This window comes from Aspergillus alliaceus, assembly GCF_009176365.1.
Source record: "Aspergillus alliaceus strain CBS 536.65 unplaced genomic scaffold BDW43scaffold_25, whole genome shotgun sequence".
Classification (NCBI taxonomy): domain Eukaryota; kingdom Fungi; phylum Ascomycota; class Eurotiomycetes; order Eurotiales; family Aspergillaceae; genus Aspergillus; species Aspergillus alliaceus.
In genome coordinates, this window is record NW_022474708.1 from 225,126 (window position 1) to 252,555 (window position 27,430).

The 27,430-nt window shown below is 48.3% G+C and overlaps 11 protein-coding genes across 11 annotated transcripts; 5 read left to right on the plus strand and 6 right to left on the minus strand.

The window, feature by feature from the left end:
- Window positions 1-13: 13 nt before the first annotated feature.
- Window positions 14-1,785, plus strand: BDW43DRAFT_98291 (DUF1295 domain protein). The gene is made up of 2 exons (XM_032050805.1): window positions 14-640; window positions 692-1,785. The coding sequence occupies exons 1-2, from the start codon at window positions 269-271 to the stop codon at window positions 1,412-1,414; spliced, it is 1,095 nt and encodes a 364-aa protein (XP_031899754.1). The 5' UTR covers window positions 14-268; the 3' UTR covers window positions 1,415-1,785.
- On the minus strand, window positions 1,403-4,769 carry BDW43DRAFT_319933 (ATP-dependent metallopeptidase FtsH/Yme1/Tma family protein; the record flags this gene model as incomplete). Its single annotated transcript, XM_032048994.1, has 2 exons — window positions 1,403-2,865; window positions 2,930-4,769. 2 exons carry the CDS (start codon window positions 4,767-4,769, stop codon window positions 2,078-2,080), a joined length of 2,628 nt encoding a protein of 875 aa, XP_031899755.1. The 3' UTR covers window positions 1,403-2,077.
- Window positions 4,770-5,607: 838 nt separating this feature from the next.
- On the minus strand, window positions 5,608-8,650 carry atrR (transcription factor atrR; the record flags this gene model as incomplete). Its single annotated transcript, XM_032044939.1, has 7 exons — window positions 5,608-6,340; window positions 6,393-6,956; window positions 7,024-7,199; window positions 7,254-7,750; window positions 7,809-8,185; window positions 8,251-8,378; window positions 8,444-8,650. 7 exons carry the CDS (start codon window positions 8,648-8,650, stop codon window positions 5,608-5,610), a joined length of 2,682 nt encoding a protein of 893 aa, XP_031899756.1.
- A 1,223-nt stretch (window positions 8,651-9,873) lies between these two features.
- On the minus strand, window positions 9,874-10,934 carry pam18 (putative mitochondrial DnaJ chaperone (Tim14)). Its single transcript, XM_032050803.1, has 4 exons — window positions 10,564-10,934; window positions 10,417-10,490; window positions 10,304-10,357; window positions 9,874-10,244 (listed from the first exon to the last, which is right to left on the minus strand). Exons 1-4 carry the CDS (start codon window positions 10,612-10,614, stop codon window positions 10,106-10,108), a joined length of 318 nt encoding a protein of 105 aa, XP_031899757.1. The 5' UTR covers window positions 10,615-10,934; the 3' UTR covers window positions 9,874-10,105.
- Window positions 10,935-11,254: 320 nt separating this feature from the next.
- Window positions 11,255-11,692, plus strand: BDW43DRAFT_300681 (uncharacterized protein; the record flags this gene model as incomplete). Its single annotated transcript, XM_032044940.1, has 1 exon — window positions 11,255-11,692. The coding sequence occupies one exon, from the start codon at window positions 11,255-11,257 to the stop codon at window positions 11,690-11,692; it is 438 nt and encodes a 145-aa protein (XP_031899758.1).
- A 600-nt stretch (window positions 11,693-12,292) lies between these two features.
- Window positions 12,293-13,372, plus strand: BDW43DRAFT_311663 (uncharacterized protein; the record flags this gene model as incomplete). Its single annotated transcript, XM_032047231.1, has 3 exons — window positions 12,293-12,419; window positions 12,632-12,855; window positions 12,929-13,372. The coding sequence occupies 3 exons, from the start codon at window positions 12,293-12,295 to the stop codon at window positions 13,370-13,372; spliced, it is 795 nt and encodes a 264-aa protein (XP_031899759.1).
- Window positions 13,373-14,434: 1,062 nt separating this feature from the next.
- Window positions 14,435-16,092, minus strand: BDW43DRAFT_300682 (putative C2H2 finger domain protein; the record flags this gene model as incomplete). The annotated part of the gene is made up of 3 exons (XM_032044941.1): window positions 14,435-15,257; window positions 15,433-15,962; window positions 16,078-16,092. 3 exons carry the CDS (start codon window positions 16,090-16,092, stop codon window positions 14,435-14,437), a joined length of 1,368 nt encoding a protein of 455 aa, XP_031899760.1.
- Window positions 16,093-18,895: 2,803 nt separating this feature from the next.
- On the plus strand, window positions 18,896-20,225 carry BDW43DRAFT_98381 (putative nicotinamide N-methyltransferase). Its single transcript, XM_032050806.1, has 2 exons — window positions 18,896-19,528; window positions 19,594-20,225. Exons 1-2 carry the CDS (start codon window positions 19,048-19,050, stop codon window positions 20,130-20,132), a joined length of 1,020 nt encoding a protein of 339 aa, XP_031899761.1. The 5' UTR covers window positions 18,896-19,047; the 3' UTR covers window positions 20,133-20,225.
- Window positions 20,036-21,595, minus strand: BDW43DRAFT_98522 (putative S-adenosylmethionine-dependent methyltransferase). The gene is made up of 2 exons (XM_032050807.1): window positions 21,413-21,595; window positions 20,036-21,251 (listed from the first exon to the last, which is right to left on the minus strand). Exons 1-2 carry the CDS (start codon window positions 21,469-21,471, stop codon window positions 20,318-20,320), a joined length of 993 nt encoding a protein of 330 aa, XP_031899762.1. The 5' UTR covers window positions 21,472-21,595; the 3' UTR covers window positions 20,036-20,317.
- A 79-nt stretch (window positions 21,596-21,674) lies between these two features.
- On the minus strand, window positions 21,675-25,105 carry dspD (putative protein-tyrosine phosphatase). Its single transcript, XM_032042117.1, has one exon. The coding sequence runs from the start codon at window positions 24,641-24,643 to the stop codon at window positions 22,304-22,306; it is 2,340 nt and encodes a 779-aa protein (XP_031899763.1). The 5' UTR covers window positions 24,644-25,105; the 3' UTR covers window positions 21,675-22,303.
- Window positions 25,106-25,565: 460 nt separating this feature from the next.
- On the plus strand, window positions 25,566-26,168 carry BDW43DRAFT_277962 (uncharacterized protein). The gene has a single exon (XM_032042118.1). It carries the CDS (start codon window positions 25,704-25,706, stop codon window positions 25,962-25,964), a length of 261 nt encoding a protein of 86 aa, XP_031899764.1. The 5' UTR covers window positions 25,566-25,703; the 3' UTR covers window positions 25,965-26,168.
- Window positions 26,169-27,430: the final 1,262 nt, after the last annotated feature.

Consider the following 27,430-nt stretch of genomic DNA (forward strand, 5'->3'; position numbering starts at 1 on the left):
TTTGGTAGTTGAACAGGCATCATTGCTAGTAGAAAAGACCACCTTGAGCCACAAAACGACGCGATTTCCCGTTGTTAAAAGATGCCTTTCTGCCTGAGGCATCTTTCCCCATTGGCCCAAGCTCCCCGACCCGAAGCGGTAAGCGTGAGATCAAGACTGTTGTCTGTTTTGATTCCACACGCCGTCTTCCATCACTTCCCCCCACTCCCTCTATTGCCTGAGGGTTGATGTCACAGATCTTCACCAACGATAGCTCAAGTTAGTGAAAATGGCATTGCCGCTCCCCGAAGTTCAGTCCGCGTTGGACTGCGCTTCCTTCGAACACACCGTCCTTCCCTTTCTTTCGCAATTGACCACTCTTCCCGAAAAGCTTCAGGTTGCTGTGGTAGCGAAAGATGTTGCCGGCTTGAAAGATATCTATCTCTCCACCAACCCTTTCATTACAGCACTTGGCTTCTGTCTAGCTTTGTCTGTATTTTTCCTGCTTTTTTCCGAGATATCACGGAACTATTCTCAAGTTGATCGCTTTTGGCCCATCCTGCCCGCTATCTACAATGTGCATTTCGCCGTCTGGGCGCACCTGTCTGGACTTCGCACCCAACATCTGGATACGCTCGCCGCTATTACCCTTCTCTGGGGTGTAAGATAGACATTGCGATAATTTATAAATCTAAAATGCTAATGCGTGCAGGTCCGATTGACATTCAACTACTGGCGCAGAGGAGGCTACAAGATCGGCTCAGAAGACTACCGTTGGGCAATTGTGCGCTCAAAGGTCAACAACCGATTCGTTTTCTTCCTCTTCAACATTGTCTTCATCTCTCTCACTCAGTCTCTGCTGCTGTTACTCCTCTCGGCACCCACCTACAATTTCCTCCTTCTGTCGCGCCTCCCTGGCGGGAACTCATTCGAGATCCCCGATCTAGTGTTCTCTCGCGTCGCCTTCTTCTTCATTATCATCGAATACTTCGCCGATCAGCAGCAGTGGAACTTCCATTGTGCCAAGCATGAATACCAGAATACGGCGCGCATCCCTGAACAGTACAAGGGACAGTTCACGCCCGAGGACCTGGAACGCGGCTTCACCGTCAGCGGTCTGTGGTCTCTGTCTCGCCATCCTAACTTCCTCGCCGAACAGGCCATATGGCTGACGCTGTATCTGTGGAGCTGCTACCGCACCGATTCATACGTCCAGTGGACCGGTCTTGGTGTTCTAGGCCTTTTGTTAATCTTCCAGGGAAGCACTCGTCTTACCGAATCTATTAGCTCCAGCAAATACCCTGAATACAGCGAATATCAAGCTCGTGTTGGACGGTTCATTCCTCGCTTGTCTGCCAAGCCCAAGTATAAGGGCAAGGCTAAGAAGAAGGCCAAGAAGATTGAGCAGTCTGAGGAGGGCAAGAAGCAGGAATGAGATGTTACAGTTATAGAAGAGTGTTGTGATGTGCTGTGTTGACTCTATATATCGGTCATATGATACCAGTGTTTGTTTGGTCTAGGGGTTCTGATCACACGTTGTATATTGAAAAAACCTAGTGTGTTGGCGTTATTTTTATCTTGGTTTTGCGAAGTGTGTTAAAGCAATTTGTCCTTTCAATCTAATACGTAGCCTGAAACTTTACACGGGTCTACATACTTTCGATCATTGCATAGATGGCCTATATTATCGAGCTTTTGTGATACTATTCGTATAAATTTGTTTTACCGACCGCTAAGCTCGAGATAGGTATAAGAAAGAAGAGTAAAATGAACTACCTACTATACAGTACAGTACACCGGATGCTCCTTGTGAGAGGGAGAACGTGAAGCGACAAGTAGGACAGAGGTAAGGTAGGGGGCGAAAAAAGGGAGAAAAAGGAAGGGTGAGATATCAAGTGATCTTAATTTATGGCAACGACGTCGAATGGGAGAGGTAAAGAAAGAGGGAAACGATGATCAGAGGGATTAAAAGGAGAAGAGCAAAGAAAGGAGATGCTTCCGTAACGAATAAATACAAACCCCAAATAGATATATGTCCCCTCGTCAGCCGTAAAATTTCCTATTTCTAGATGAGGAATAATTTCAACAATGCATTTCTCTATGGGGGGGATGGTGTTTGATCTCTTCCATCTTTTCCCTGTGTTCCTTCGATTGACTGGGGAGGTTCGGGGGGTGCGATGGTTGCTCCTTTGGCGCCGTCGAAGTACTTGGCGAATTCGCCGGAGTCAGGCCAGGGCCTGGGGCCGAGGAGGCGAATGAGGTCGTCACGGCCGAGGACTTCCTTGGACAGAAGCTCCTCCGCGACAATACCAACTTCCTTCTTCTTCTCGGTCAGGAGGGTGCGGCATTGTGTGTATGCCTCAGCGACGATCCGGCGGACTTCAGTATCAATATCCTTGGCGGTTTCCTCCGAGAATGGCTTGTGGAATTGTTGAGGGTCCTCTTCGTAGTAGATGTGCTTCAGCTTCGGTGACATGCCGAATTTCGTAACCATAGCGGTTGCCATGCGAGTGACCTTGTTGAAATCATCACTTGCTCCGCTGGTGACAGTATCGAAGTGCAGCTCCTCGCTGACACGGCCTCCCAGAGTCATAGCCATACGGTCCATGAGCTGGTTGACATTCATCAGGTAGGTGTCACCTCCTGCTGGGAGATACTGGGCGTAACCCAGGGCGCCTTGTCCACGAGGAATGATGGAAACCTTCAGTAACGGATCGGCCCAGCGGAAATACCAACCACAAATGGCGTGTCCAGCTTCGTGATACGCCACCGTGCGCTTCTCTTCCGGCGAGAGTACAAGGGACTTCTTCTCGAGACCACCAATGACACGTTCAATCGCCTGCTCGAAGTGCTTCATCGTGACATGGTCCGCATTTACACGGGCCGCTGTAGAGGCGCATTAGTAAAGGTATCCAAGATGTGAATGTTACAAGGGAGGTAGCTAACTTACCAACTAATGCCGCCTCGTTTACGCAGTTTGCGATGTCGGCACCAGCGAAGCCGGGGGTCAAAGCCGCGAGTCTACCGGTGAGGTACTCCATGTCCTCGTTGGTAACAATCTTCTTCAGATGAACACGGAAGATTTGCTTGCGGCCATCCATCGTAGGGCGGTCGATGCCAATGTGCCGGTCGAATCGTCCAGGTCGCATCAACGCCTTGTCCAAGACATCAGGTCTATTAGTACCGGCCAAGACAACCACTTGGTCAGAAGTGTTGAAACCGTCCATTTCAGTAAGAATCTGATTCAGCGTGCTCTCACGCTCATCGTTTCCACCACCAAAGCTCTGCTTTGCCCTCGATTTACCGATGGCATCAATTTCATCGATGAAGATGATGCAAGGCGTGTTCTTGCGAGCATTGGCAAAAAGGTCACGGACACGGGAAGGTCCAACACCGACGAACATCTCGACGAACTCCGATCCGCTGACGCTGAAGAACGGAACGCCAGATTCACCAGCTGTTGCTTTGGCGAGCAGTGTCTTACCAGTACCAGGAGGACCAGAAAGAATGGCACCGCGAGGGATCTTGGCACCAAGTTTCTGAAACTTTTCAGGGTGTTGAAGGAAGCTGACGAATTCCATGATTTCCACCTTAGCCTCGTCCATTCCAGCCACATCAGAGAACTTGATCTTGATATCGGTCTCATGGTTGAAACGCTTTGCTCGGCTCTTTCCAATACCAAAGATGCCACTTTGACCACCGCCACCGCCAGCAGCACGTCGCGATAACCAGAACACGGAACCAATGAGGAGGAGGGTAGGAGCAAAGGACAGGACGGTGGCACCCCAAGACACTTCTTCGGTATACGAGACGGGAATACGTTCGGTAGAGGGAATTCCCAGCTCATACTGCGCTTCATCCAGTCTCCGCTCGAAACTCTCAACCGATCCGATACTGAAGTAATAATGGAAGAGGGGCTGAGTAGCCGGGGAATCAGGATAGACCCGGGAGACCGCGTCACGGTTCAGGTCCACCCGCACTCGGTTTCCGTTGATGACGGTCAGCTTGTCGACAAGACCTTTGTCGAAGAAGTTGGCTCTGAACTCTTGCCATGTGATCTCCTTGCTACTTTCACCAGGGAAGAAACTCCGGTAGATATAGTAAGACAGAATAGAGGTAATCAGGAAAGAGGCTGGGTCGAAACGGAACTCGAAAACTTTCGCATTCGGTGGTCTATTCCACTGATCTTTGCCTTTTTGTTGGCCCTGTTGTTGCTGGCCCTGCTTATCTTTCGACTTCTCTTGGTCCTGATCCTGCATTCTCTTCTCCTCTAGCTCATTCAGTTTGGCGGCGTAGTTGTCCAAGTGTTTCGCCATGTAACGCGTCAAGTGAACGTAGTCCATCAAAGATGGGGCTTTACCGGATTTTAAATGCTTCTGGATGAATTCATTGACTTCCGCTGGTAATCCCTCGTTCATCATGATTGTCCTCATATCATCCAACATCTGATGCTGGGACTGTGGGACCCTTTCCTTCAAGTGCTTTATAAACTTGTCCACTGACTCCTGGTCTTCTTTGCTGAGCTTCGACTGAGGCTCCTCCGGCTTCTTTCCTTCCCCATCCTTACCACCCCCATTCCCGGATCCCGGATTCGGAGGCTGGTGTTGATTGTCCTTATCGTTCGGAGGGTTCGGGCTGGTAGCATACGTTCTGAGACGTGGAGTTGTAATGAGGGACGATAGTCTTGATTGTGATATATGCGCCGACCGTGGTCCTGCGCGATAGATGTAATCTGCAGCTCTCCTCGAATATCGAGCAAGATTGCCTGGCCTTCGGAGTAGGGTGGCCATGGTCGAGGAAGGTGAGCCCGAAGGCGAGGGATTTTGTGTGTTTCAATCGGGGTTCAAGAGCAATGGTAAGCTGCTGAAGCCATAGACGTCCTTATAAAATACGGAATTGAAGGTGGTGGAGGGGTGTGAAGCTCTTTGGAGGGAGAGCTGTCGCCGTTGCGTTAGTTAGGTTAGTCGACTTCCCGCCGCCTTTTTGTCGGACTTTGGGTTTTTTCGCAGTTCCGCCCCGATGGCTGAGTCACCCCGATTACGGGTCTTACCAAAGCAAGAATCCCAACGAAATAAATAGAGCTTCCACACCTCATTCCGTCATAGCCATTGACACCCTCCGGTGTAAGGAATACTTGCATGTTACGGTAATACGTATCTATGCTCTACACAGACTTTAAGATGTTCAAGCAGACATAAAACCGAGGACAGTATGTATAAACATTTGACAGCCTTTTTCATAAACCGGTATATATGTACTTACTCTTCCAGTATATCAACTAATTTACTCTGCTATCTCGAGAAAAGAGAAGATTTGACAGGAGAGTAAATACATCTTGTGATGATGTTTTCCTTTATCGATCGGATAACCATTATAGGTATGGATGACTATACTACAAAAGGGGCAACGTAGAATCCTCGGCCTCTCGTAGTTCAGGTTGCCCTTGGCCACACGGACTTAAGGGGTTGTAAGAGTGGAGTTCGTGAACCCCGAATTTTGAACGCCGTGTACCCCACCCAGAAGAGCCTAAGTATAATACTAGAACGAATAATATAAAGAGCAATAAACCACCAACTCCGCTGACTACATGCAATGTTAAAGTTCGTCAATCTCTTCATCTCATCATAATCACGGTCCATTATTGGGCGTCCCTTCGAAGACTGGGAAGTTGCTAGACATATCAGCCCAGTCCCATTCAATCGTCATCGGCATCTGCCACAAATCTTGTGGCACAAAGGGCTGTTGGAAAGATGTCATAGGAGGTTCTGTAGGAGTTCCGAATGGCTGCTGATCGCCAAAGCCTACCCCGTCCATGTTGTTGGGGCTAAGCATCTCTGGGAAATCGTGTCCCATACCAGACATGGTTTGCATGCTCTCTTGTAAAGATGTGGGAACACCGTTGGTGCCTAGAACAGTTTGACCTGGAACAAAGGTCCTCGAAGGGTTTGACATGCTAGGCCTAGTATTGCCGAGATTCGCAGGGTACGAAGACGATGAGAATGGCGCAGTTGTTGATGTTGCGTTTGCCGGCCTCGAAGTGGAAGGAGAAGGAGCTGAATTCTCCTCAGGTGTCTTCTGCTGTAAGTTCTCTGGCTCATCAGGGGGTACCTTGCGTTTCTTCTTGGAGTGGGACTCCTTTTCTGCCTTATCAAGAACTACTTGAGCTATCCTCTCGAATTCGCCGCAGAGGCCAAGCATACGCTTGATACTCCCGTTAGATTCGTCGGAGACAAGCGTCGAGAGAAAATTTACGACAACGTTCATGAGTTTGACATCAGAACGAGCCCGAGCATCGTTGGGGTTTTGGAGGATATTAGCAAATAAAGTCACCAATGCCGAAACAGGATAATATAGTATTAACCTATTTCATGTTAGCAACTGTAAAAAGAGTGTAATACAAAAGCTTGACTCACCAGACACAAGCAAAATCACCGTGCGGAATGTATTTTATCAGGTTTATAGAGGCCCGGGCGGCAGTGACGCAAAGAACGGCAGATAAAAAGACTCTGGGATTCAATGGTCTGGCATTCAGGCCTTGGATTGCATAATTAGATAGTCGGCTTGTCCAATATCCGTGATGCACAGACATCCGGTGAATTGTCGTCAAGCAATTATAGTAGGCAAAATGAAGCACGACGACGTGGAGAATTAGAGGCGTGTGAGAAGCTTTGATTTCATGCTCCGGTCGAAAATCAATAGGAATACTGTCTTTCCACTCTTCGAGTTCCTTGTCCAATTCTCCAATCGTATTCAACAGCTCACCATCGGATTGTTTAGATGCTTTGGCGGAGTATAGCCGCTTATACACCCGGCTCTCGATGGTAGCAAAACGACACAATGATCTGAACAAGTTGAACTTCCCCTTCCCGTCAGACAGAGGAACGTTGCCGATGTTATCGGGCGGGTCTTCGCTCGGTAATTCCACATTCATATCGTCATCATCTTGAACCGGAGGGCGACCAGAACGAAGACAGATGCTATAAGGCATGTTAGTCGTGCAAAGTGGGTTTGCAAGCAAGAATAAAATCTACAGATTTAACATACTCTTTATCAAGGAGGTAAGCAATCCAAAACACCCTCTTCCGCTGCTCAACTTCAACTGGGTTTAAGCCAAAACCAGATCCCCGTTTATGGAGACCGATGCTATGCGACAATCTAATGGCAGCTGCAACAAGGAAAAAAGACGGTTGAGGATTTGGAGTTCCTTGTAGAAAAAGAGACTAGAAAGTCGTTAACCAATGACTTAGTTTCACAGTAAAAATATTGATACATACCATGCCTAGTAATGCTTGAACACTTAGGAGATCTGTGTTTCGCATAGTAAGCTCCGTCAAGACCCCCATGGCATTTTTCAAATAAAGCCAAGCCTTTTTGTCCTCCTCCTGAGGCACCAGATTACTCATGACTCGCAGCCTGTGTGCAATGGCCAGAACAACATTGATACTAGCCCACCAGCCAGAGCCTTCGTATGGATCTCGGGAGTATTGGCGTTCCACCAAGTGCATGAATGTCGGTTCGTGAAACAACGGGAACATGCAGTTGAAATTCTCGAAGAAATCTCGGAAAAGTGACATCGCCTCTTCCTTTGGGGGCAATGGTTTGAAAACACGACGGGCAAAGATGTCACTGAAAATCTCTGGTTTCCAGTACATCCATTTATTATCATCCACATAAGCAGATGATATCATGTCCTGGAAAGACGTATCGCCTGTCTTTTCATTGACCCATTGAATTCCCTTGGGGGAGAATATCGAAAACCCTGAAGATGAACCTATCATATAGTTAGCTTGCTGTTCTTACATAGCGAGTCTGGACAGTCATGCGCATACCAATATATCGTGTTTCCCCGCAATTATTCGTAACAAGCGAGCACATCATGTCTGAGAGTCCCTCAACTTCTGTCTCGGACTCTTTCAGTGAATCAGGCGATGTGGCAGCCGTGTGCGGACTGGATTGAGATTCCATTCGTGGAGTCGAATGACGGGACACAGTAGTATGTTGGGATTGCGAAGTCGAGCTTGAACCATTGAATCTGTTTGGGCTCTTCAAGGAATTTAACCCACCGCTTGCCAGAGATCGGTCGGCGAGGCGCTTCTCGAGAGTCCCAAGATCCGTTTTCCCATCATCCTCCGATAAGAGACCAGACAATCGTAAGAGCGATTCCATTCTCCCCAACCGATTCTCCAGACCCTCTATGTATTTGGCACTAGAAGAATAACTGGTCAGCGCGGACCCAAAAAAAGGACCGTGAGGCAGAGTGCGCAAGCATACCCTTTGGGAGGATTTCGCTTTTTCTCAACCTGGGTGAAAACACAGTCGGTTTTATAGTTAATGCAATGCGAGCATTTGGGCATTTTTCCGTCACATTTGATCTTCTTCTTCCGGCACATGTCGCAGGCCTACACGGGGAACCGATCAGCATACTGACATTCAACCACCAATCTCATAATCAATCACGACTCACTCTGGCGATTCTTCTCCTCTTGGCGTCATTAGCGTCTTCGCCCGCGCCCATGGAAGGCTCATCGTTAAATGTGGGATTCGGAAGAACAGAATTCAACGGCGAACCGCGCGAACCGTCAGTGTAAGCGCCAAAGATGTGGGATTGTTGGTTCATGAGCATAGGCATATCGAAGCCCATCCCATCTGGACCTTCCCCCATGCCATCCATCCTGGCCGACCAACCCGACTATGAGTATGACGCTGCAACGTCTAGAAATCTTTCGAAGTATAATGTGGAGTGCCAGCGTAGGCGGGTATCGCTGCAGGCGTGATAATGACCGGAGATGCGGGGTCTTTCCGCGAAGACGTCAATGGCGAGATTGAGCCGCTTCTCTTCCTCGCTCTTGCCTTTCCTCTCGTTCTTTTTCTTTAAGCTTAATATCAAGATCGAACGTTTCACAAGGGAAAGGCTAGGATCAGTTGGCACTAGCCTCTATCCAGTGGGTCGAGCTTTAAAAAGGCGAAGCTTTTAAGGTATCTGCGTAAGGTAGAATGAAAAAAGAATAGCTGAGTCAACCTTTCCCCAAAGTCTGGCACGTGGCGAAATGTTTGAGTGGAGGAGAGAGAGAAAAGTAAAAATAGGTAAAAAGGAACGGCGTCAACGATTTGACAAATGCAGTACTGGTTATAATCAGGCAATTCCCTATTAATGGAATGAATGAGAAGAGACCATCTGTCAACCCCCTAATGACTGACATCAAGGAAGAAAGGAAGTCGCATTCGTACTCGTAACCTACGCGGTTGCCTTCAAACTAATTAACCTTACTAATTCTTAGTAGGGCACCTAAAGTTCATAGACCCTTTCCCTCCAACTATTCAGGTACTAAGATGGGTTTTGCTTCTTTGCCAAGTGCATCCTTAGTGCGTTGCTCTCCCGTGGCTCGAATACGGATTTGGTACGACGACGTTAAGGCTCGGGAACTGTTAACTCCGATCTCCGTTGGACTTCAGCGCAGTTTCATGTCATCTGAGTTTTTCCCCTTCGGCGCTTGCGGTAGTCTTGTGTCCGGGTTCGCCGATATCCGGGAGCCCTTGGCGTTTCTTCCACCTTCCGCAGGTGTCGAAGTCACAGGACTTCCGACCTCCGGAACTGTATCATGTTTCGGACACCACGTGGAACCAGCGATGGCAGGTTATTACAACCTCCCATACACGGAGTAAAGATCCAGGAAACACGTTAAATCTTGAAAAGAGACGGTCGGAGTTGTCTCCGGACCAGGACACATACCCACCACCTTCTCTACAGGCCTTTCACTGGTAATCACGAGACATGCTAGTAGGTATATAGTTTGTTATTAGAAACCGGTGGTCATGGCTTAGACTTGTGCCTAACCCTTCCATCTTCGCCACAAATAGGATGATCAATAATGGCTTTCTCTATTTATACAGCAATACATGTAAAGTAATCAGGAGCGGCGATCTCGTCAAGTTATATGCAGACTCAAGTTTCCCGGAGGAGCACGAAGAACCTCGTCCTTGAAAATTCCACCAACGCCATGCTATGCACCCAAAAAAACATTCTCTTTCCCTATATAATGAACGAAAGTTTTCTCCTTTCGTACCGATGGGATCCGCAAATACTTCCAACGGTGATCAGGGCGACACCCTTTCCGAATCCACCCCCTTAAGTATGCTTATCAAGGAATTCCTTCGCTTCGTTGATCTTCGTTGCCAGATATGGGCTACCACCACGATCGGGGTGGTTAAGAAGCATGAGCTGACGGTGCTTCTTACGAACCTTGTCCTTGTTTAGGGTACGTTCCCTATCCATTTCGTTAGAACAACATTCAAATCGGGTACGGGGCAATCGATTTGAACATACGGAAGTTCTAAGATCAATGCAGCTTCGCGACGATTCATTCGGGGCTCAAAACCTCTATAGATTCCAATCAGATAGCCATTCTTAAGTTTAATTTGTTCACGAAGGTCACCTACCCCTTGTAGAATGCCTTGCCCATGGCATTCACACCTCCCCTGGAGCGACGGAAAGCTACAAGACCCGCGCGACCCTAAATAAAATTGAAAACACCGGCATTAGTTTGTCATATCCCATATCGCATGAATCTATGTGCCCTGACTTACCAAGAATGCCGTGGTAGCGATACCGAGTCCGATAGCAAGAGTTGAAGCCATCTTGATTTATTATCAGTCTGATACAGCACTAAGACCAGTCAAGAAATAGGCGACAGCTGAGTCAAGGTTGAATAGACACAGAGAAGAGGTGTTTGATGTGACGTTCGTTGGGGAGACGGAAAGCCGTCGAGATAAAAATTCGGAGCGCCGCCGTCGATGCCCAATTAGGTCTAGCGCATTCTCCGCCACGGTTTTGGAGATCTGCGAAAAGTTTCTGGCGGTACCTGTGAGGTTGTTATCACCGCTGATACCTTCAACTTCCTTTTCAGTATATTCTTTTTTTGTCAAGTCTGAAGGAAGTGGGCAGAGAAATCAGTCATTATGAGGTGAGCCGATGCTGTCTTTGTCCGAATTCTTTCCCACCAGGATTGCTTTGATCATTAGAAAAGCAGAAAAAAATAGTCACTAACCATGTGTGCAGAGTTGAGACCTGCCACTTCTGCAGCCGGTATGCTAGAACCCCGCCATTAACACACGGACAGTTTTTGACCGTTAGATAGCCCTGTATACCCTAGCAAGGGTATCAGTTTTGTGCGGCTCGATTCGAAGATGTTCAGGTTCTGCAGAAGGTGGGTAGTTTTCTAGCACCATATGTTTGAACGCTCTGACTGTTTCAAGCAAATGTCACAAGAACTTTAAGATGAAGCGTCAACCCCGCAAGCTGAAGTGGACCAAGACCAGCAGAGCCGCAAATGGAAAGGAAATGATTGTCGATTCGTCCCTTGTCCTATCTCAGTTCGCCAAGAAGAGGAACGCCCCCGTCAAGTACGATCGAAACCTCGTGGCCGCTACCGTCAAGGCTATGGAGAGAGTAGAGGAGATCCGTCAACGCAGAGAGCGTGCTTTCACGAAGCGCAGGCTGGCCGGCAAGCTCGCTCGGGACCGCAAGCGCGAGGAAGATCGGAAGGTTGTTGCAGAGGGCGAACACCTTATTCGCAAGGAGCTGCGCAACAGAGAGGAAGGAATGCCCTTGGTATCCGAGCCCGCCAAGATCCACAACGAGGGGATGCCCAGGCAGAAGAAGAAGACCAGAATTCTGGTCGATGGCACAACTCAGGAGGAAATGGACGTCGATTAAAGATTATGCGCTTTCTTTGTTTCTTTCAGATACGATTCCTTGGGTTTTACAATGGAGTTAGGTTGTTGTGATATCTGATTTGTTTTCTATCAAAAAGAACTGATGCAATACCTAGCTAGTGAATTTTTTACACGCGGTTTGCTGCTTATGCCGGTATGCATGCCTTGTATATGATTCCTGTTTTTGTTTATAGCCCTTCTTCAATAAGAGCAACCTGCTAGGTTACCGCTCTTTTCAGTGCTTGCTCAAATGGAGAACCAAGCAGCCCATCTACTTTGCTTCCTAAGCTCCCTTTACCTCTTTACATGTTCTTGCTGTTTTGCTGTGGCTGGTCTAACAGCTGTTACTCACCCAGCCCTAAATGAGTGAATATGAATGTTGTGTTTGTCGCCCGTTTAGGGCCAGCAAAGAACTCCTGTACCAAGGGGAGCTCTTGCTATTCCCTATATGTCCTCCCCCTTTGTTCCTCTAGCCGTCTATTCTTTCCCCAACCACATCTCACGCTTAGCTTCTATAGGTTTGTAGACAAGCTTCAACTAAACCAGATCAATACCAGCAACTGACAAACCATAACGTAGCGTAAAACCCCTCCCTCTCAACATGCGCCTGGCAGTTATCACTAACATATCACAGACAATGTCCGTTCCATTCATAGGCCTCTTCGCCACCTTCACGCTCTTCGGCACTCATTTCAAGATACCAGGTTTAAAGGAGCTCTGTGACCAACGTGAGCCTCTCCTGGTACCCATATCAAGCGCCGTATGCGTAGCATCCGAGACAAATACTATCCTAGACGCAGCAAAAGCCATTCAATGGATATATCTGACCGCATTCTCGCACACCAGGGATTTAACACCCTACCAATCCCCAGGCAACCGCCAATGTCCCATCAGACTAGAAGAGCTAATCACTGATGTCTTACTGTGATTAACAACGCAGAGAAATCACTTGTCGCCCTGTATCCAGTGTGCTACGAAGAAGACAAACCAACTTGGTGGGATAATGATGATGACAACAACGAGGATTCATCAACGATACCTCCATATTCTCCTCCTTTCCGGTATCTCATAGACGTCGTCTCCATTCTTTCTGGCCTCTGCGCCGCTATAGTGCCGCTGCGCTCTGCGAAGCCTCGTAAGTCTGACGAGAGCGATGCCGATTCGGTGACATCTGAAACGAATTTCGATTTTACATAGGATCCCCCCGGATCCCCCGGACTGCACCCTCTTCGAACAGATCCTCCCCGAAGTTGACAAAGCGATCCTCCGCCAGGGCCGTGAGCGAGTATGTGGCTTACGATCCTCAAACCGCATCCCTGAATACAGCCTTGCGCAGCATGCTCTAGGCCACCTACCAGAGTGGGAATGGTCCCTTGCCCCCTACCGACCAGGGAACCAACCCTCCGGTCAGATAGTCCGTGTTCTGGTCGCTATTCCACCAGCACCAGCGCCCACCCCAGAACCTACCCCAGAGCCTAGGAGGAAGAAACGCAATCGGCCCAGCCAGGCAAAGAGATTACGCTATGCGCGAAGACTCCAGGCGGAAGAGGAGTGGAGGCAGGCTCATGATAAAGAAGACCCAGGAGAACTTGAGCCTCGCGCGGAACAAACCGCTGAGCAGCAACCTCCTCCTCCCCCTCAACAACCGGCAGATGTTCCTAACCAGTTGATATTGCTCTGACGACGCCATTTACGCAATCAAGCACAAGCCAGAAGACCAGCCGTTGAACCACAACCCCAGACATTAGGCGTGAACCTCGATTTCTTATATGGTGAAGTGAAGCCCAGTATTTAACACGTCTGTTATTTTTCATTTCGCCTTGAGAATTGCGAGAGTCTAGTTCCACCCATTCTAGGGATTCATTGTTTCCCTCCGGGCCTCCTTATGCTTAACATGCGTCCGGGCTAGGTTCCTGTTGATTCGGTCAATATCTTTATTAATCCTCCAGATTTCTAGAATACTTAGTACAGTCGGGCAGTAGTTTGGTGTTTGTTGGGCTCTTTCTAGATTCTCCAGGGCTTTGAGGGTTTTGGATGGACGGGCTTCATGATGACTAGGATGGAGTGATGGGATGTGGGATTGTGGGTAGTTTGTGTAAATATGTTTCAGTGCAAGGTTTCCATATATTTATATCAATTCACCTATCAAATACTGTCTATGCCATGTGAATCAAATGGCCAATTCCTACGTCTACACGCATAACTTCAGACCCGTATAACCCAATATGTTGTATTTGATGGTATCCCATTGTGGGGCTTCGTATACAAATATGAAGGAAATTGTCGACGGACTCATGTGAAGGGGTCAGGTCCCATATATGAGGGAGATGCAAATGCTGTGATACAAATAAAATGATACATGGGTAATCAGAACTGAGTAATGGAGTGGCAATAGTGGGAATAAGGAGGGATAGAATAAGGAACCAAGGAAAGAGGGAAGGCGCAAAAATGACCTAGACGATGCATTTAATTCCATCATGCATACCAAGGCCCGAAGGTCACACAGTGTGCCAACGGGTGATACATTCCCCGGTAACCTGTCATACACGCAAAAAAGGGGGTGTTCAAACAGCACAAGTAATCACAGAAAAACCAACGTTCGCAAAATACGCGCGAGCTCGTACATGTCATGAAAAGTTACTGAAGTGGTGCAGCTACCCAATCAGCTGGAACCAACGGCCGAGGAGATATCCGTGAGAATCACAGAGAAAGGGTGGAGATGGGAGGGTATAAGGAGAGTCATTTACTCTTCCATCCGACCAAATACGCCATCATCGTCCTCATCGGCCGCAGTGGGCCGGTGCCCGAAGTCAACGTCTGCATTGCGATTCTGCCGTGTGGTGCGATCTGCGGCGCCCATTTTCACTTCTCGCTCGTCGGACACCTTGTATGACATGGACGGATTATACGAGAGCGAAAAAAAGAGGTTCGGAGTAGAGGTTGAAAAGGTAGCATCTGTCTCCTTGGTTGTTGACTGATCCAAGCTCTGGCTCTCATTACCGCCCACACTGGCCTGGTCAAGGAAGCGACTTGGCAGTGGGGGAACGGGGGGTACGCTAGGAGACATCGGCACTGGTCTCGTGCGAGGTGTGTTGAAGGTGCACAGGCCGATAGCTGCGGCGAGATCGGCCTCATCGTCTTCATGCAATTTGGCTTCCGCGGTCGATGGTCGCGTGTCGATACTCGATTGACGGTAGTGCGAGAACGCTGGCGAAGCCCATGGGGCACTTCCGGTAAAAGAGCTCGAGGGGACGGACTGGTAAGAATGGGAGAGGAGACCTGACGCATTACTGACACTAAATCGCTTCTCTATGGTCGGCTCGGGCGACATGTCCTCGTCATCCTCGTCGTCTTCATCCATCGGGGGCGGAGTCGTTTCTGCTGAGCTGAGCCCGTCTCGAAGTTCTGACGAGGCATCGGGTGAGGCCGATGATATCTCCGATTCAACCTCCGGGCCATCCTGGTTCATGTTTACCAGAACGGAGGCCGCCTCTAGCAGCTGAACTTGTTGATGCTTGGAGATCAAGAGTTTCGAGGTAATAGCCCATGCAGGGTCATGTTCCCACCTAAGTTCCATAAAACGTCAATCGAGAGTGGCCCACGACGACAGGGGAGAAGAGAGGATTTGGAGGATAAGGGGAGCTGAATGACCACGAAGGCGACCTTGCACAGAGCCGACATGGCGCATTTACCCCGGATCGAGCCAGACGGCAGGACGGCATGGTAGGGGAGGATACACACATATGCTTAGACAAGCAACTGCCATGCTTATACCCTTTCCCACAACGATCGCAGCGAAGTTCTGTCATGGAGCGCTTCCCTTCGCCTTTGACCAGGTGCGATCCCTCGCTGGCCCGACGGTTTCGATTCTTGTTGTTGGCGGACTTGTTTTCATCTACGGCGGTGAGAGTTGTTGAGGACGCGTCACTCGAGTGATTGGGCGAGGTCTTGCGAGCGACCGGCGGCTCGTGGCTGGGGCTATTCATGCTCCGTGAGAAATAAGAGCCGAAGCCGGAGGGGGCCCCGACCGAACTAGACTCTAAGCCCTTTCGGCTCCCTCGACGATGCGAAGACATCGGCACCCCCGCTGATTCCCCAACAGAATCCTTCATGGATGCAGCGACTGCCACAGCGGCTGCGTTGGCGGCTGCAGCAGTGGTGACACTTTTCCGGCGAGTCACCCGATGATTAGCGTTAACCGCACCGAGCGAGATGGAGTGGGCATGGTGGCGTGGGTTAGACTGGGGAAGAGGACGAGACAGAGACAATTCCTGTTCAATGAATACCAACATTGAGATTAGTATTTTTTTTATTAATTCTGGTTAGGATCTATATTAGATAGGGAGGGAGTGGTCTATTGAAGGGGTGTGTTAACAAAAGTCGTACCTTGAACGAAGCCATGGCGAGTGCGTGGACTCTCGGGCGATCAATCCCCTAAAGCCCGCTCGAAAATATTATGGACAAAACCGTTGGTGATGTTGATTGAGTGGTGGTCAAGGAGGCAGAAGAGCGAGTTGCGAATGCGAGAAGGGTAAAAAAAAGACCTTAAAGAACAGGTTCGTTTGGCTTGGGGGCGAATTCTAGAATAGTGTACTGGTACCTAGTAGTGAAGCTGAAGTGTACAGGGGAAGGGGGAGGCAATGGTTGGACAATTGAGGAGGATTGGTTTAAATCGAAGGGGAGGATCAAAGAGTGGACAGATAAAGGTGACAGAGGGAGGTATAGCGATAGAGAAAAGGGAGAGAGAGAGAGAAATTTGAAGAGGAAAAAAAAAAAGAGGAGAAAGAAAGAAGAGAGCAAGAAGCACGTTAGAGGAGAAGTGAATGAATCAATGGATTGGCAGCACGAGGACTCCGGTACGGTAATCTTGGTACACAACAGACTTCAAGAAACAACACCTTCCAAGATTGAGAGTCGACATGGGAATGAAATTGTAAAAAAGGAAAAAAAAAAAAAAAAAAAGCAGCTTTTGCGGGGCCTTTGGGTTCACTAGTTGACAGAATGGATTCCAAGTAATGCGGGGGTTTGGGCGATCTCCGGTTGGTTTGACTATTATTCCGGAGATTTTAAAAATAAATCTCAAGAGGAAAAAGAAATTTATTAATATTCCATTCAATCCATTTTTCTCAAAGAAGAGGTCGTTCAGATAATTTTTTTTTTAAAGATAGTTCAAACACACGGAAAATCCTTCAGACTGCCAATCATTGCCGGCAGACCGTCAGGGCCAAAAACAGTTGTTCCTGACTAACCAGCAGGAAAGGACTGATGTTATTTGCTCCACTCTCGCATCTGGGATCCGATGTCTAGGCAAGGAAATGGTTCTGGTGATGGTGTCATTCAGTCCCAGGCCCCATAATTGTACGCCTGGAAAAAAAGGGACTTGCCAAAAAATTTGAAAAACTTTGAAACAGTAATGTTTTATTCCCAGCTTAGGAAGAAGAAAGAAGGGAAAAGGAAAAAGAATTTCTACTGTATAATCTGCTAATACTAGCCTTGGTTATAAAACTGAATTAGTCAGTGAGGGTGGGAAGACTGCATGGTCACCTGCTCATGCTGTATGGTAACTGTTATGGACAGCAGATAAGTATACCCAACTTTTCAGGCAACATTTTATTTTGCAGTAGTACGCTAGGAGATACTACCAGATAGTGCTCAATCCAATAAATACATAATTGGCCATAGCTAGGGCGATCTTCTGACAACTGCAGAACTTCCCCCTTCCCTTCGGAGGGAAATTTAATTAGAAACCTCTTCATAGGAACGATCTCAGTCATCCAAAAAAAAAAAAAAAGAAAGAAAGAAAGCAGAATGATTGGCACTTAAGTGCTACTTACGAGTAGTTAGCACTAGGTCTGGTACAATACAAATTCAGTCAGTCATATACCGCTGGCAATACAGTTAACAACAACAGCCCAAAAGAAATCACTCATGGGTGATCTGTCTTGTACTCCGTCCCGGTGACCATACCGTAATACGCAGAAATCGACGCATCGGCCGGTCTAGGGCCTGGCCAGTGGGTACATGATGTCATTTTTCATAACCGTATCTTACCGTATGATTAGATGGCACAGCCAGCCCCCATTGCCCTACAAATGGGCATAATCTGACTTGATGGTTTAGGTATGGTTCGGTTCAATACGGTACGTACCGCTTCTTGTCTGCCCCCTCAAAGACCTTATCTTACCGCTGAGAGTTATGGATCTCTCTTTAGAGTCTTAGTAGGTACGTTCAGGTACAGAGGGGGGTTTTAATTGCCTATCATTAACTTTCCCCATCAGTAAGGCACGTCCAATAGTTGAGGTACTGATGTTCCTATTGGGTTAAGGTGCAATTCACCAGCTGCGGTGACAGGTCATTGGACACATGGCCAATGCCTCTGACTGAGTAGTAAGACCCTAATCTGCATTCCTTCAGCCCTGGTTCCATGGATGGTCATTATTACCTTACTACCTTCTGTTCTTTTATGGGTTGGATTAATAAGTAGATCTATGTAGCACAAGATGCCAGGTATCAATGGGTAAGGAAACAAATAGTCGCCCTTCTGTTCAACGGTCGCACTACAATAAGTTTCAACAGATTTCCACCCGACAATGACAAAGACGGCGGGCGATTCTTGAAGGAATGTCTCAGCGTTGTCCATCATTGGTTGCTTACGTTCTTTTCCATGTCAATTTCACTGCCAAAACCGCATTGAATTGGCCCGCAATATCACTTAAATCCTTGACCCTCAAGATCTTGATCTCGACTTCGACTTCGTCGACGGAGCGCAGCAACGGTTGATCTCATTGTCTATGGCGGCAAGGTAACAAAAGGGATCGCGGTGTTTGATCTTCTCAGCGCCACACATCAGAGTGGCCTTAGTGCACAGCCCAGGAACAAATTTTTAGATGGATTTTCCTGCTGATATTGTTCCTTCGATGTCCAAGTCTACAGCGGGTCACGATGTGGTGGTTCTGTATCAGGTAGCCATCTTTCTCAGTCAAGGGCCAAACAAGGCCACCCGGGTGAATGGCCACAGTCATCTACGAAAACGGCTTTGTGCTGGTCTATAACCTGATATGTATTATATGACCACTATCTTGTTAGCAGAAATGCTAGGATAATCCCTGGATCAAGCATCGAGATTCTGCCCGATCATGTGAACCATGTGACCATGACTTGCAGGCGGAGTATTCTGCCGACATTAATTTCGACCGCCTATCCCAAAGCCAATCAGAAGCGTTGGGTCTCAACTATTCTATCAAAACTGTGAATAGGAAGATACGGAATTGAATGTTGACGATAGGTTATAAGAAAAGCCATCCTACTGCTGAGATACCAATCTTGAGGTCTATTGCCTCATAAAGTCAATTCACGATGCTCCACTCCCGCATCCGGGCCCTCCCCCACCGTCATAGGCCGCCATCTTCCTCTCCATCAGCCCCTCCTCCTGACTTCCACGATGAGGATTCCATCGAAGACGAATCTGCTGAGGATCTCTTCTCGGCTTTTCTCCCTCATCTCTTCCCAGATGATGCTCCCTCTTTCCATGGCGATCCGGGACAGCACCTCCTCTACTGCTCCCCACGCTATGGCGACCTGGAGATCATGGTCCCCTCTTACCCCCACCAGAGCAAAAATCGCTCGGAAGAGATAGCAGCAGGTCTTCCCCGTGAAGACGGGCAGTCCAACCCGGTAGATGAAGGAAGAAAGCTGTTCGCACACTTTCTCTGGAGCGCTGCCATTGTAGTCGCAGAGGGCGTCGAAAAGGCAGATCATCTGTCGTCCTTGGGACAATTGGATTCTGACACGGCAATGTGGAAGGTAGCGGGGGAGAGGGTACTTGAATTGGGTGCCGGTTCGTCTTTCACATACTCCTCTGCCTTGTAACCTTGAATATATTGGCCTCACCTTATTCTACAGGCGCCGCATTGCCATCTGTGGTCTGTGCCCTTGCGCAAGCATCTGCCGTTACAATCACCGACCATCCTTCTTCTCCCGCCTTTACTGGCGCCATCGCCTTTAACGTCGATCACAATATCCGTAAATATTCCCCCGCCGCCAATGTCACCATCAAACCCCATGAGTGGGGAGCGCTCGCCAGTGATCCCTGGGCAGTCGAGACGAAAGGCACCTATACTCGGATCATCGCTGCGGACTGTTACTGGATGCGTTCGCAGCACGAGAACCTCGTGAATACGATGAAATGGTTCCTCGCGCCTGGCGGCAAAGTTTGGGTAGCTGCCTGCTTTCACACAGGGCGAGCCATCGTGGCTGGGTTCTTTGAAACGGCCAAGGACATGGGTCTAGAGATTGAACAGATCCACGAGAGGGATCTGATTTCAACGACAGAAGACGGGCGGGAAGTCCGTAGGGACTGGGTACCTGAGCGGGAGGGAGAAGGCCCCGAGAACCGAAAGAGATGGTGTGTAATCGCTCTCCTCAGGAGGAAGGGAGAGTAGGAGTATACGGATTCTGGTCCCCAGGGACATGCCCTCAAACAGATATATGAGTTGAGGAATATGCCTACAGGTCCATACATCATGACTGATGAACGTGACGACTATCCAGCATGATAGACACTAAATACACTGCATCTATCTATATATCTATTTATCTATCAAAATGACAAAACATCCATAGATGATCAAACCCTCTGAAAGCACACCGTACAAACACCCTGACCCTCCTTCCCCCCGAACCTAAACCTTGGATACTCAACACGTCCCCAGACCTCTAACCGGTCCCACTCGTCCTTCTCCCTTGTAAACCACATAACCAACTCCTCCTCAGTCCAATTACAACTGGTCACAACCAAAAACCCACCCTTCCGAACCAGCCCCCTCGCAATCCCAGGATACCGCTCGCAAACCCGTCGCTGCACCTTTTTCCCCGCAACAGAAGCATCTCCCTCCTCCACCACCTCCTCCGAAAGCGACACAGCATCAAACGTCCCCTTATCAAGCACAATATCAAACCCGCCCTCCTCATACGGGAACCAATCCAGCGTGCCTCTCTCCTTCAACCCATCCGCCGAATGATGCAAAATATCCCACTCCTCAAACCGAATCTCTCTCTCCTCCTGCATTCCCTCCCCCCCAGCCTCCCTCGCTTCTTGCTGCTCATCATCACTAAACCCTCCCTCCTCTTCAGAATCCGTCAAATAAGCCGAATGAATCTTCAACCTCTGCAACTCCCTTGCCAACTCCACACTCCGTGCCGAATAATCTACCCCAACCATACCCCCCCTGAACCCACCCCGTTTCCTCAAAAGCGCCAACATACTCCCGTTCCCCGTCCCCAGGTCCAGGACGGTGGGCTGTGGTCCCTTCTTAGCCAGGGTATGGCACGGCGCAAGCGGAAAATCGTCTGAGGTCAGGAATTGAAGGACCTTGTCCGGCGCATTGTGTTCCGAGAACCAGGATGTGCCGGGGTCGTCGTCATCGTCGACAGACTCGGCGTCAGAGTCGGCTTGGGCGTGGATGGGTTGAGAAGTGGTTGATGGGTTGTTGTTGTTGTTGTTGTTGTTGTTGCGTTTTGTGGAGATGTGTGTTAGGGTTCGGGCATAGAAGGTTTCCCAGCTGGGTTTTTTTTGGTTAGTTGGTTGTTCCTTTTGGGGTATTGGGGTTGCTGTTCTTTTTTTTTTCTCTTTTTGTTGTTGGAATTGCAGGCTAGGATAGTGGAGGGGTAGCGGGGTACTGCTTTTTTTTTCCGTGGTAGAAATAATGTATCTGGTACTTACTAGTCTTTTGTTCCTAGTTCGCTGGGTGAGAGATGGCTTGGATGGCTGTCGTCTGCCATTTTTCTAGAATCGGGTTGTTTTATAGAAACAGTCTGAATGGGTAGGTGTGGACTTTTTGTTGGAATGATTCAAATGACGTTGAAGTTGAGAGCGGAAGACCATTTTAGTTCCCGCGGAATTCTTACTCCGTGACTTGAAATTGCATTGGAAACATTGCCAGTCTACTACAACTTTTCTACTCTAATACCCGGAATAATGTGTACTTAAGAGTAAATCCTTGTATTCAGAAATAAAGTAGCTCATGGGTATTTCGCCGTGAACTGCGACGCAACCATCACAGTGTCAATATAAAGAGTGTGTGATAAGACATAATGAAAATGAATGGAAACGATGGAGAAACCTCTAAACATCGAAGCGAAAGTGTAGACCCCAACTAATAATAGTATTACAAGGTTATTGGGGACGAGTCCTCGTCACCTTTATCTCTTTAATAACACACCGGACGCCGATAATAAGCATGCAATGCCGAGTCAACCCCTTCAGACACGTAATGTGAAGCCACTGGTTGACAGATATGAAAATGCCAATTAGCGAAAGTATTGTAGAATGAAAAATAACGACGGCAAAGCCCGCTTTGGTCATCAGATCATCAGAATAGAAGCCCAAAGGCCAAGGGAAAATAACTGAAGAAAGGTTGAAGAAAAGTGAAGAGGGGGGGAGGGAAAGAAACCGGTAGTTAAGAAAATCTTTTGGAAAAACGACAGTAGGCCTCAAAATTGGGCATGTCAAACAGTCATAGAATCATTTCAAGGACGTGTTCGCTGAGCGATCGCCGCAAGGGAACTCCGTCTCCCAAAAAAAAAAAAAATCACAAACATCAAGCCAGATGAATTACAAAAATTCGTCAATATTCCTCATGATCACACGCTCATTTCCTGGGGGAGGGGACCTAGGATCCGCTATTCGGGACCCGAACCGGAGACCATGTATCCCATTATTCTCCAATTGGCTAGAGATTGATTGTGATAAAGGTGCCGCCAGGAAACCATTAGTTCTAGGTGAGAAGAGAGCGGGTGGTTGTTCTGGGCCATCCCGCACGAAGACATCCGTCTTTGCTAAAGAATAAGGTCCGCCTTGCGGACACCATGGATTCAATACGGACTCTGGACGAATAGACCGAACTGCTGAATCACCGGTTTGAAAGCTGGATTTCCGTAGTGTTAATGGTCGCGGAGACAGACTTCGTTTCTGTGTAACAGTTCCGGAAAAGCTTAAGCTCTCCGCGGAAGTAGGTGTAGATTGATTCGTCGAGGGCACCGAGAGTGAGCTCGTCGATGCCTGTGAGAGACCAGCGCACGAGATGGGTCCCGTGGCCGAGCTGTCAGCTGGTATGACGATTTCGGGCTGGTTCGACGTCTCTGTTCGAGGGGGTTGAGGTTCCGAACACCTCCGGGGTCCTCCCACAAACCACTCCTCAGGCGCGGGTTTTGAAGGGCCACCACAGAGTAACCGCGAACGGAAATCAGTCAGTTGGTATATAAGGCTCATATTAGGCCCAACCCAGCGACTCCGTCCCTTCACGATTTCGTACATAGAGTTGAAATCCAGATGCCGATTTTTGTATAAACCATATGCGATGACCAACGAGGCCGATCGGCTGGCACCCAACTGGCAATGGACAAGAACTTTCTTCCCTTGTGAGATGCGCGAGTCAATGAGCTCGCAGAGGGGGTACAGATCATCGAGTATTTCCGAGTTGTGGTCCCATCCCACATGGATATATTCCGGCTCGGACGAGTTGTTGCGAGGCGTTTGGAGCGACGACTCATTTGGAGGGTACTCAAATGCAGACTTGAAGGAAATTTCCGACATGGCTGTTCCGGGAACTTCGGTCGATGTAGGCTTGGAGGATGTTGAGCCATTGCGAAGGATGCTCATGACAGACCCATTGTTGGCAGTTGTGTTGGTGAACGGATTTACTACTTCCTTTGCCACATTGACGACAACGTCAAACTGAGAAGCTTCCTGTACTGTTGGTTCCAAGTACAAGTAAACCCCTGAGTCGTAGATCTGGATGGGCCCATTCGGGTAGCCACGTTCGTTACGTCTAGTGGACTCTCTCGAGTCTAAATGATCATCCTCTTCCTCCAATTCATGCAGCACCCCACCGGAAACTGAATTCTCGTCTGAGACTGGCTGCAAGGGAGATGGGTTATCCTCCGAGGGAGCTGATGGTCGCCGACTGCCGTGATGGGTCATTGGTCGGGGTAATTGCATGCCACCTTTGGGACCAAATGAGGGAGAAAAGATCGAATTTAGAGATGGTGAAGATTCGGTATGTCGCAAAGGTTGCCGGCAGACCGGAGTAGGTGGAACTTCAGAGATATTACTAGAAAAAGATTTATCAAAGCCGGGGGTCCGAATGGTGAGATTTGCCGGTTTCCGTCGTGCGCTCTTGGGGGGAATATGCGCTGGCGACGGTGGCGCGGAGAGATGGTGTTGAGAGGTTGTCTCAACCACTGACGCTGTCGCAATGGGAGGACGGGAAGATTGTGAAGGCGGAGGCATTCTCAAAGATAGATTCTTCAGGTTTCGTGCCCGCCGGCCGGGTGAGTCCGGGCGCATGGGATTCGGTGTGTCTGATGACAATTTGGAAAGGTGGTTATGGGCTGCCGAGAGCGAGTTGCTCTCAGCATTGGGCGCCGGCGGCATGAATTTGGTATACGACAATGGCATGGACGTTGGCGATTCTGGCGAAGAACTGGGGGATGTCTCCGGACCTGAAGGCGAATCGAACGTGGAGATGGTGGTGGTTGGGGAAGAATCGGTGGAGCCTGATGTCATCGATGAGATGCTCTCACGGTGCTGAAAAGGAAGGGGCCGTCGTGACGTATTAACAGTGACATTAGTAGGCACTTGCAGAGGTTTAATTGATGTCGCCTGCTCCTCTTTGTCGGCAAGACAGGGTGGTCTCCCACCAAACACTGACATAAAGGATGGGAACGAATCCGGTACTGTCGGTGGGCTGGTCTGAACGGGCATGATGAATCCAGACTTTAGAACCGACCTGCGCTTGAAAGGCGATACCCTTTCAGGTATACAACTCTCGCAAAACGCTGGCGCAAAAACCGCGGTACAACTATTGCATCCAGGTGGGGGGTAGTAAGAAGAAAGTGTCGCACTTGCTACCAGAGCAAATGACCTTTTCGACAGAGCACAATCAGTTTCCATGTTCAAGCTTTGCGACTTTGGAAAGTAAAGAAGTCCAGGCGGCAAGAACTGGGCAAGCAGAGCTGCAAGGAGGGTGAAACAAGGTCGAGCGAGCTGAACCTTAACAAAAAGGAAGCCAGAAAGCTATTTTATTGGGTTCAGAACAAATCCTGCTGTTGCCACGGGCGTAGAGCATTGAAAGACGAAAGTTGCAGGTATGTACGGGAGCGCGCAGGAAGAATGGACCTCTAGCAATGAATGTAAGAAAGACGTGAACATACCAGAGAATGCCACACGAGGTCTGTTACCTCTTTGACGATATGTCAGTGATATGAAGGAAAGGACAGTGGTGTAAAGTGCCAACAGGGAACAATCAAATGGAACCAAAAATAAATAACAATAGCAAAACAAATAAATAAAACGGAGTCAAGGAGAGCAAGAAATTATAAAAAAAAAAAAAAAAAATTAAATAAGAAAATAAAATTTCAAAACAGACACAGTGTAAGAGAAATTACTGCAAGAGGAAAAAAATATCCAATGAATTAATTGTTGGGATGGAGGTGTAAAAATGTGAAGAGGATTTGCCGCCCGGTATTCGTGAGCAGTCGTTCCTCCGGGGAATGACGAAAGGAACAGTGCAGGAATCAAGTAGGGTTAAGGAGGGTAAGAAGGGAAGAAAAAGAACGACTGCCCACAAGCCAAAGGAAAGTAATGGGCAAAAGTCGATTAGCGAAGTACCCTACCAAGAGGGGAAGAGGGGGAAAGAGAGGAAAAGAGAGAGAGAGAGAGAGAAAGAGGGGGGAAAGGAAGACGACTGGAGGGAAAGAGATCGTGGTGCGTGTGTGGTGAAGGGAAATGGGGAGTAAGAGGTTCATGTTGCAGCATGTAATACTGCGACTAAACGATAACTAAGAATAAACCACTTGCTCTAGCAGTAGTTCGTTTGAGAGGACGGGAAGGGAGTGGACGGAGGCCGTGATTGGGACCGTCCGCCCGCGTTTCTGACGGCGACCCAATCATCGGACCACCTGCAGTGGGGATCGAGGGAGACAGACTCCGGTCAACCAGATGTGGGAAGCCAATGAGACCAGAGGGAAGCAGAACATCCATCGCCTGCAGCTCTAAATTTAGCCGCCCGGGTTGGTCTGGGAGGCTGGAATGTGTATCACGGGCGCCAAAAGCACGCAAATCAGATGCCATTTTCATCCCAACGTTGGCATGTCCCCCCAGTCGGAGAGAAGCAGGTATGTACTGGTCTTTCCCCCAGTCACCCACAACAGCCAGTGATGTTCCCTTGGGGTCAAGGAAGGTGTATGGGATAGGAAGTGATGGGCAAGGGTAAGTGGGTATGCTTCTGATACAACACAGGGGGTGGAGGAATGAAATCATATGTGTATCAGAAACCACAGAGCGTAATCAGCAACGCGAAGCGCTGTCGCTTTTCATGATCATGGTTCTTTTTTTTTCCCTCCCCCCTCCTCTCTCTTCCTCTTTTGGACCTCTTGTCAAGGGTCAAATGCAAAAGGGGAAAGTTGACAAGAAAAAAAAAAAAAAAAAAAAAAAAAAAAAAAAAAAAAAAAAAAAAAAAAAAAAAAAGAAATGGACAAACAAACACGAAAAATAGCTCCACAATTGGTACCACTTGAAGGGAAAATTTGGTGGAACCGGACGAACAAAGACAGAAATGACTAACTATAGTAAAGTGCAAACGACCGAAATCAGGAGATCATCAAAAAGGACAATAATAATCTGGCCATAATAACCAAAACACACCATTGACAATTCCATACATACCTTTTAATTTTGTGTTGTCTTTTTCAAAGGCTCACTCTCTCACTTTTTTCTCTTCCAAAAAAATCCTTGAGTTCAACAGGATCAGGCTGTTATAGTCCCAGGAAGTGGCCTATGCCAGAGTGGTACTAGATCCAAACAGGATTTTTCATTTGCATGCGGCAGTTGTCACGGCGCTTAAAATCACAGACCACAGATGAGCTCGTCACACCAACAAAAGGCAAAGGAACCGTAGAAACAAAGAAGAAGAAAAAGGGAAAGAAAACAAAAGAATTGAAGGTTCTTCCAGAAGAGACACCGAAAAAGATAAAAATAAGAGATCTGCTCAATCCCACGAGGCCAAAACCAGTTTGAATGGGCAGACAAGAGTGTATATACGTCCAACAGCTAAACTGTACTAAGAATTCCAGATTAGCGTGAGGTGACCCGCTGGGGTGTGCACGGTGCGCCGATAATTGCAGGAAATAGGGTACAGTGGGCTTAAAGTGAGAACTTACTCGGATGGGGATAGAAGTAGCAAAGAGCGTCGTTGGAGAAAGGAAATGCTTAACGTGAATCGTCCCAGCGATGAAGGAATCAAAGAAAGAGAAACAAAAATCGGGAAGGAGAGTGACAAGAGATGAGGACACTATTTTACTACATACAGATGGCGACTTTTTCAGCAGGGACCTCTATTTGGCGTGGAGCCAACTACTAGTGCAGAGGCTCTGGGGATAAGGGAAATTGTGAAACGGGAAGGTCGATGACTGGGGCCAAACCAATCTGATTCATCATCGCCCCAGGCGCGCCCCTAGAAGCTGTGGACTTTTTGTTTTCTTTTTTCATCATTGGCGAGTGGGACGAGGGAGAACATACGCGGGCATCGTCCGGGTCACGAACTTCTGAACTCAGTTAGGTACCCATGTCAAACTGTTTCGGACTCAAGTAGAGGACAATATGATGTCCAACAAGCTGATTCGCTACCATCCTAGAGGCGAGGTACTCGGATTCAGCAGTGTTTCTCTGCGGACACACCAG

Coding starts and splice junctions, on each gene's coding strand:
- BDW43DRAFT_98291 (XM_032050805.1), top strand. CDS start 269: ATGGCATTGCCGCTCCCCGAAGTTCAGTCCGCGTTGGACTGCGCTTCC. Junction 641..691: donor CTATTACCCTTCTCTGGGGT/GTAAGATAGACA, acceptor TAATGCGTGCAG/GTCCGATTGACATTCAACTA.
- pam18 (XM_032050803.1), bottom strand. CDS start 10,614: ATGGCTTCAACTCTTGCTATCGGACTCGGTATCGCTACCACGGCATTC. Junction 10,491..10,563: donor TCGCTACCACGGCATTCTTG/GTAAGTCAGGGC, acceptor AATTTTATTTAG/GGTCGCGCGGGTCTTGTAGC. Junction 10,245..10,303: donor GCATTGATCTTAGAACTTCC/GTATGTTCAAAT, acceptor CGAAATGGATAG/GGAACGTACCCTAAACAAGG.
- BDW43DRAFT_98381 (XM_032050806.1), top strand. CDS start 19,048: ATGCTCCACTCCCGCATCCGGGCCCTCCCCCACCGTCATAGGCCGCCA. Junction 19,529..19,593: donor GGTACTTGAATTGGGTGCCG/GTTCGTCTTTCA, acceptor CTTATTCTACAG/GCGCCGCATTGCCATCTGTG.
- BDW43DRAFT_98522 (XM_032050807.1), bottom strand. CDS start 21,471: ATGGCAGACGACAGCCATCCAAGCCATCTCTCACCCAGCGAACTAGGA. Junction 21,252..21,412: donor GAACTAGGAACAAAAGACTA/GTAAGTACCAGA, acceptor AAAAAAACCCAG/CTGGGAAACCTTCTATGCCC.
- dspD (XM_032042117.1), bottom strand. CDS start 24,643: ATGGAAACTGATTGTGCTCTGTCGAAAAGGTCATTTGCTCTGGTAGCA.
- BDW43DRAFT_277962 (XM_032042118.1), top strand. CDS start 25,704: ATGAGACCAGAGGGAAGCAGAACATCCATCGCCTGCAGCTCTAAATTT.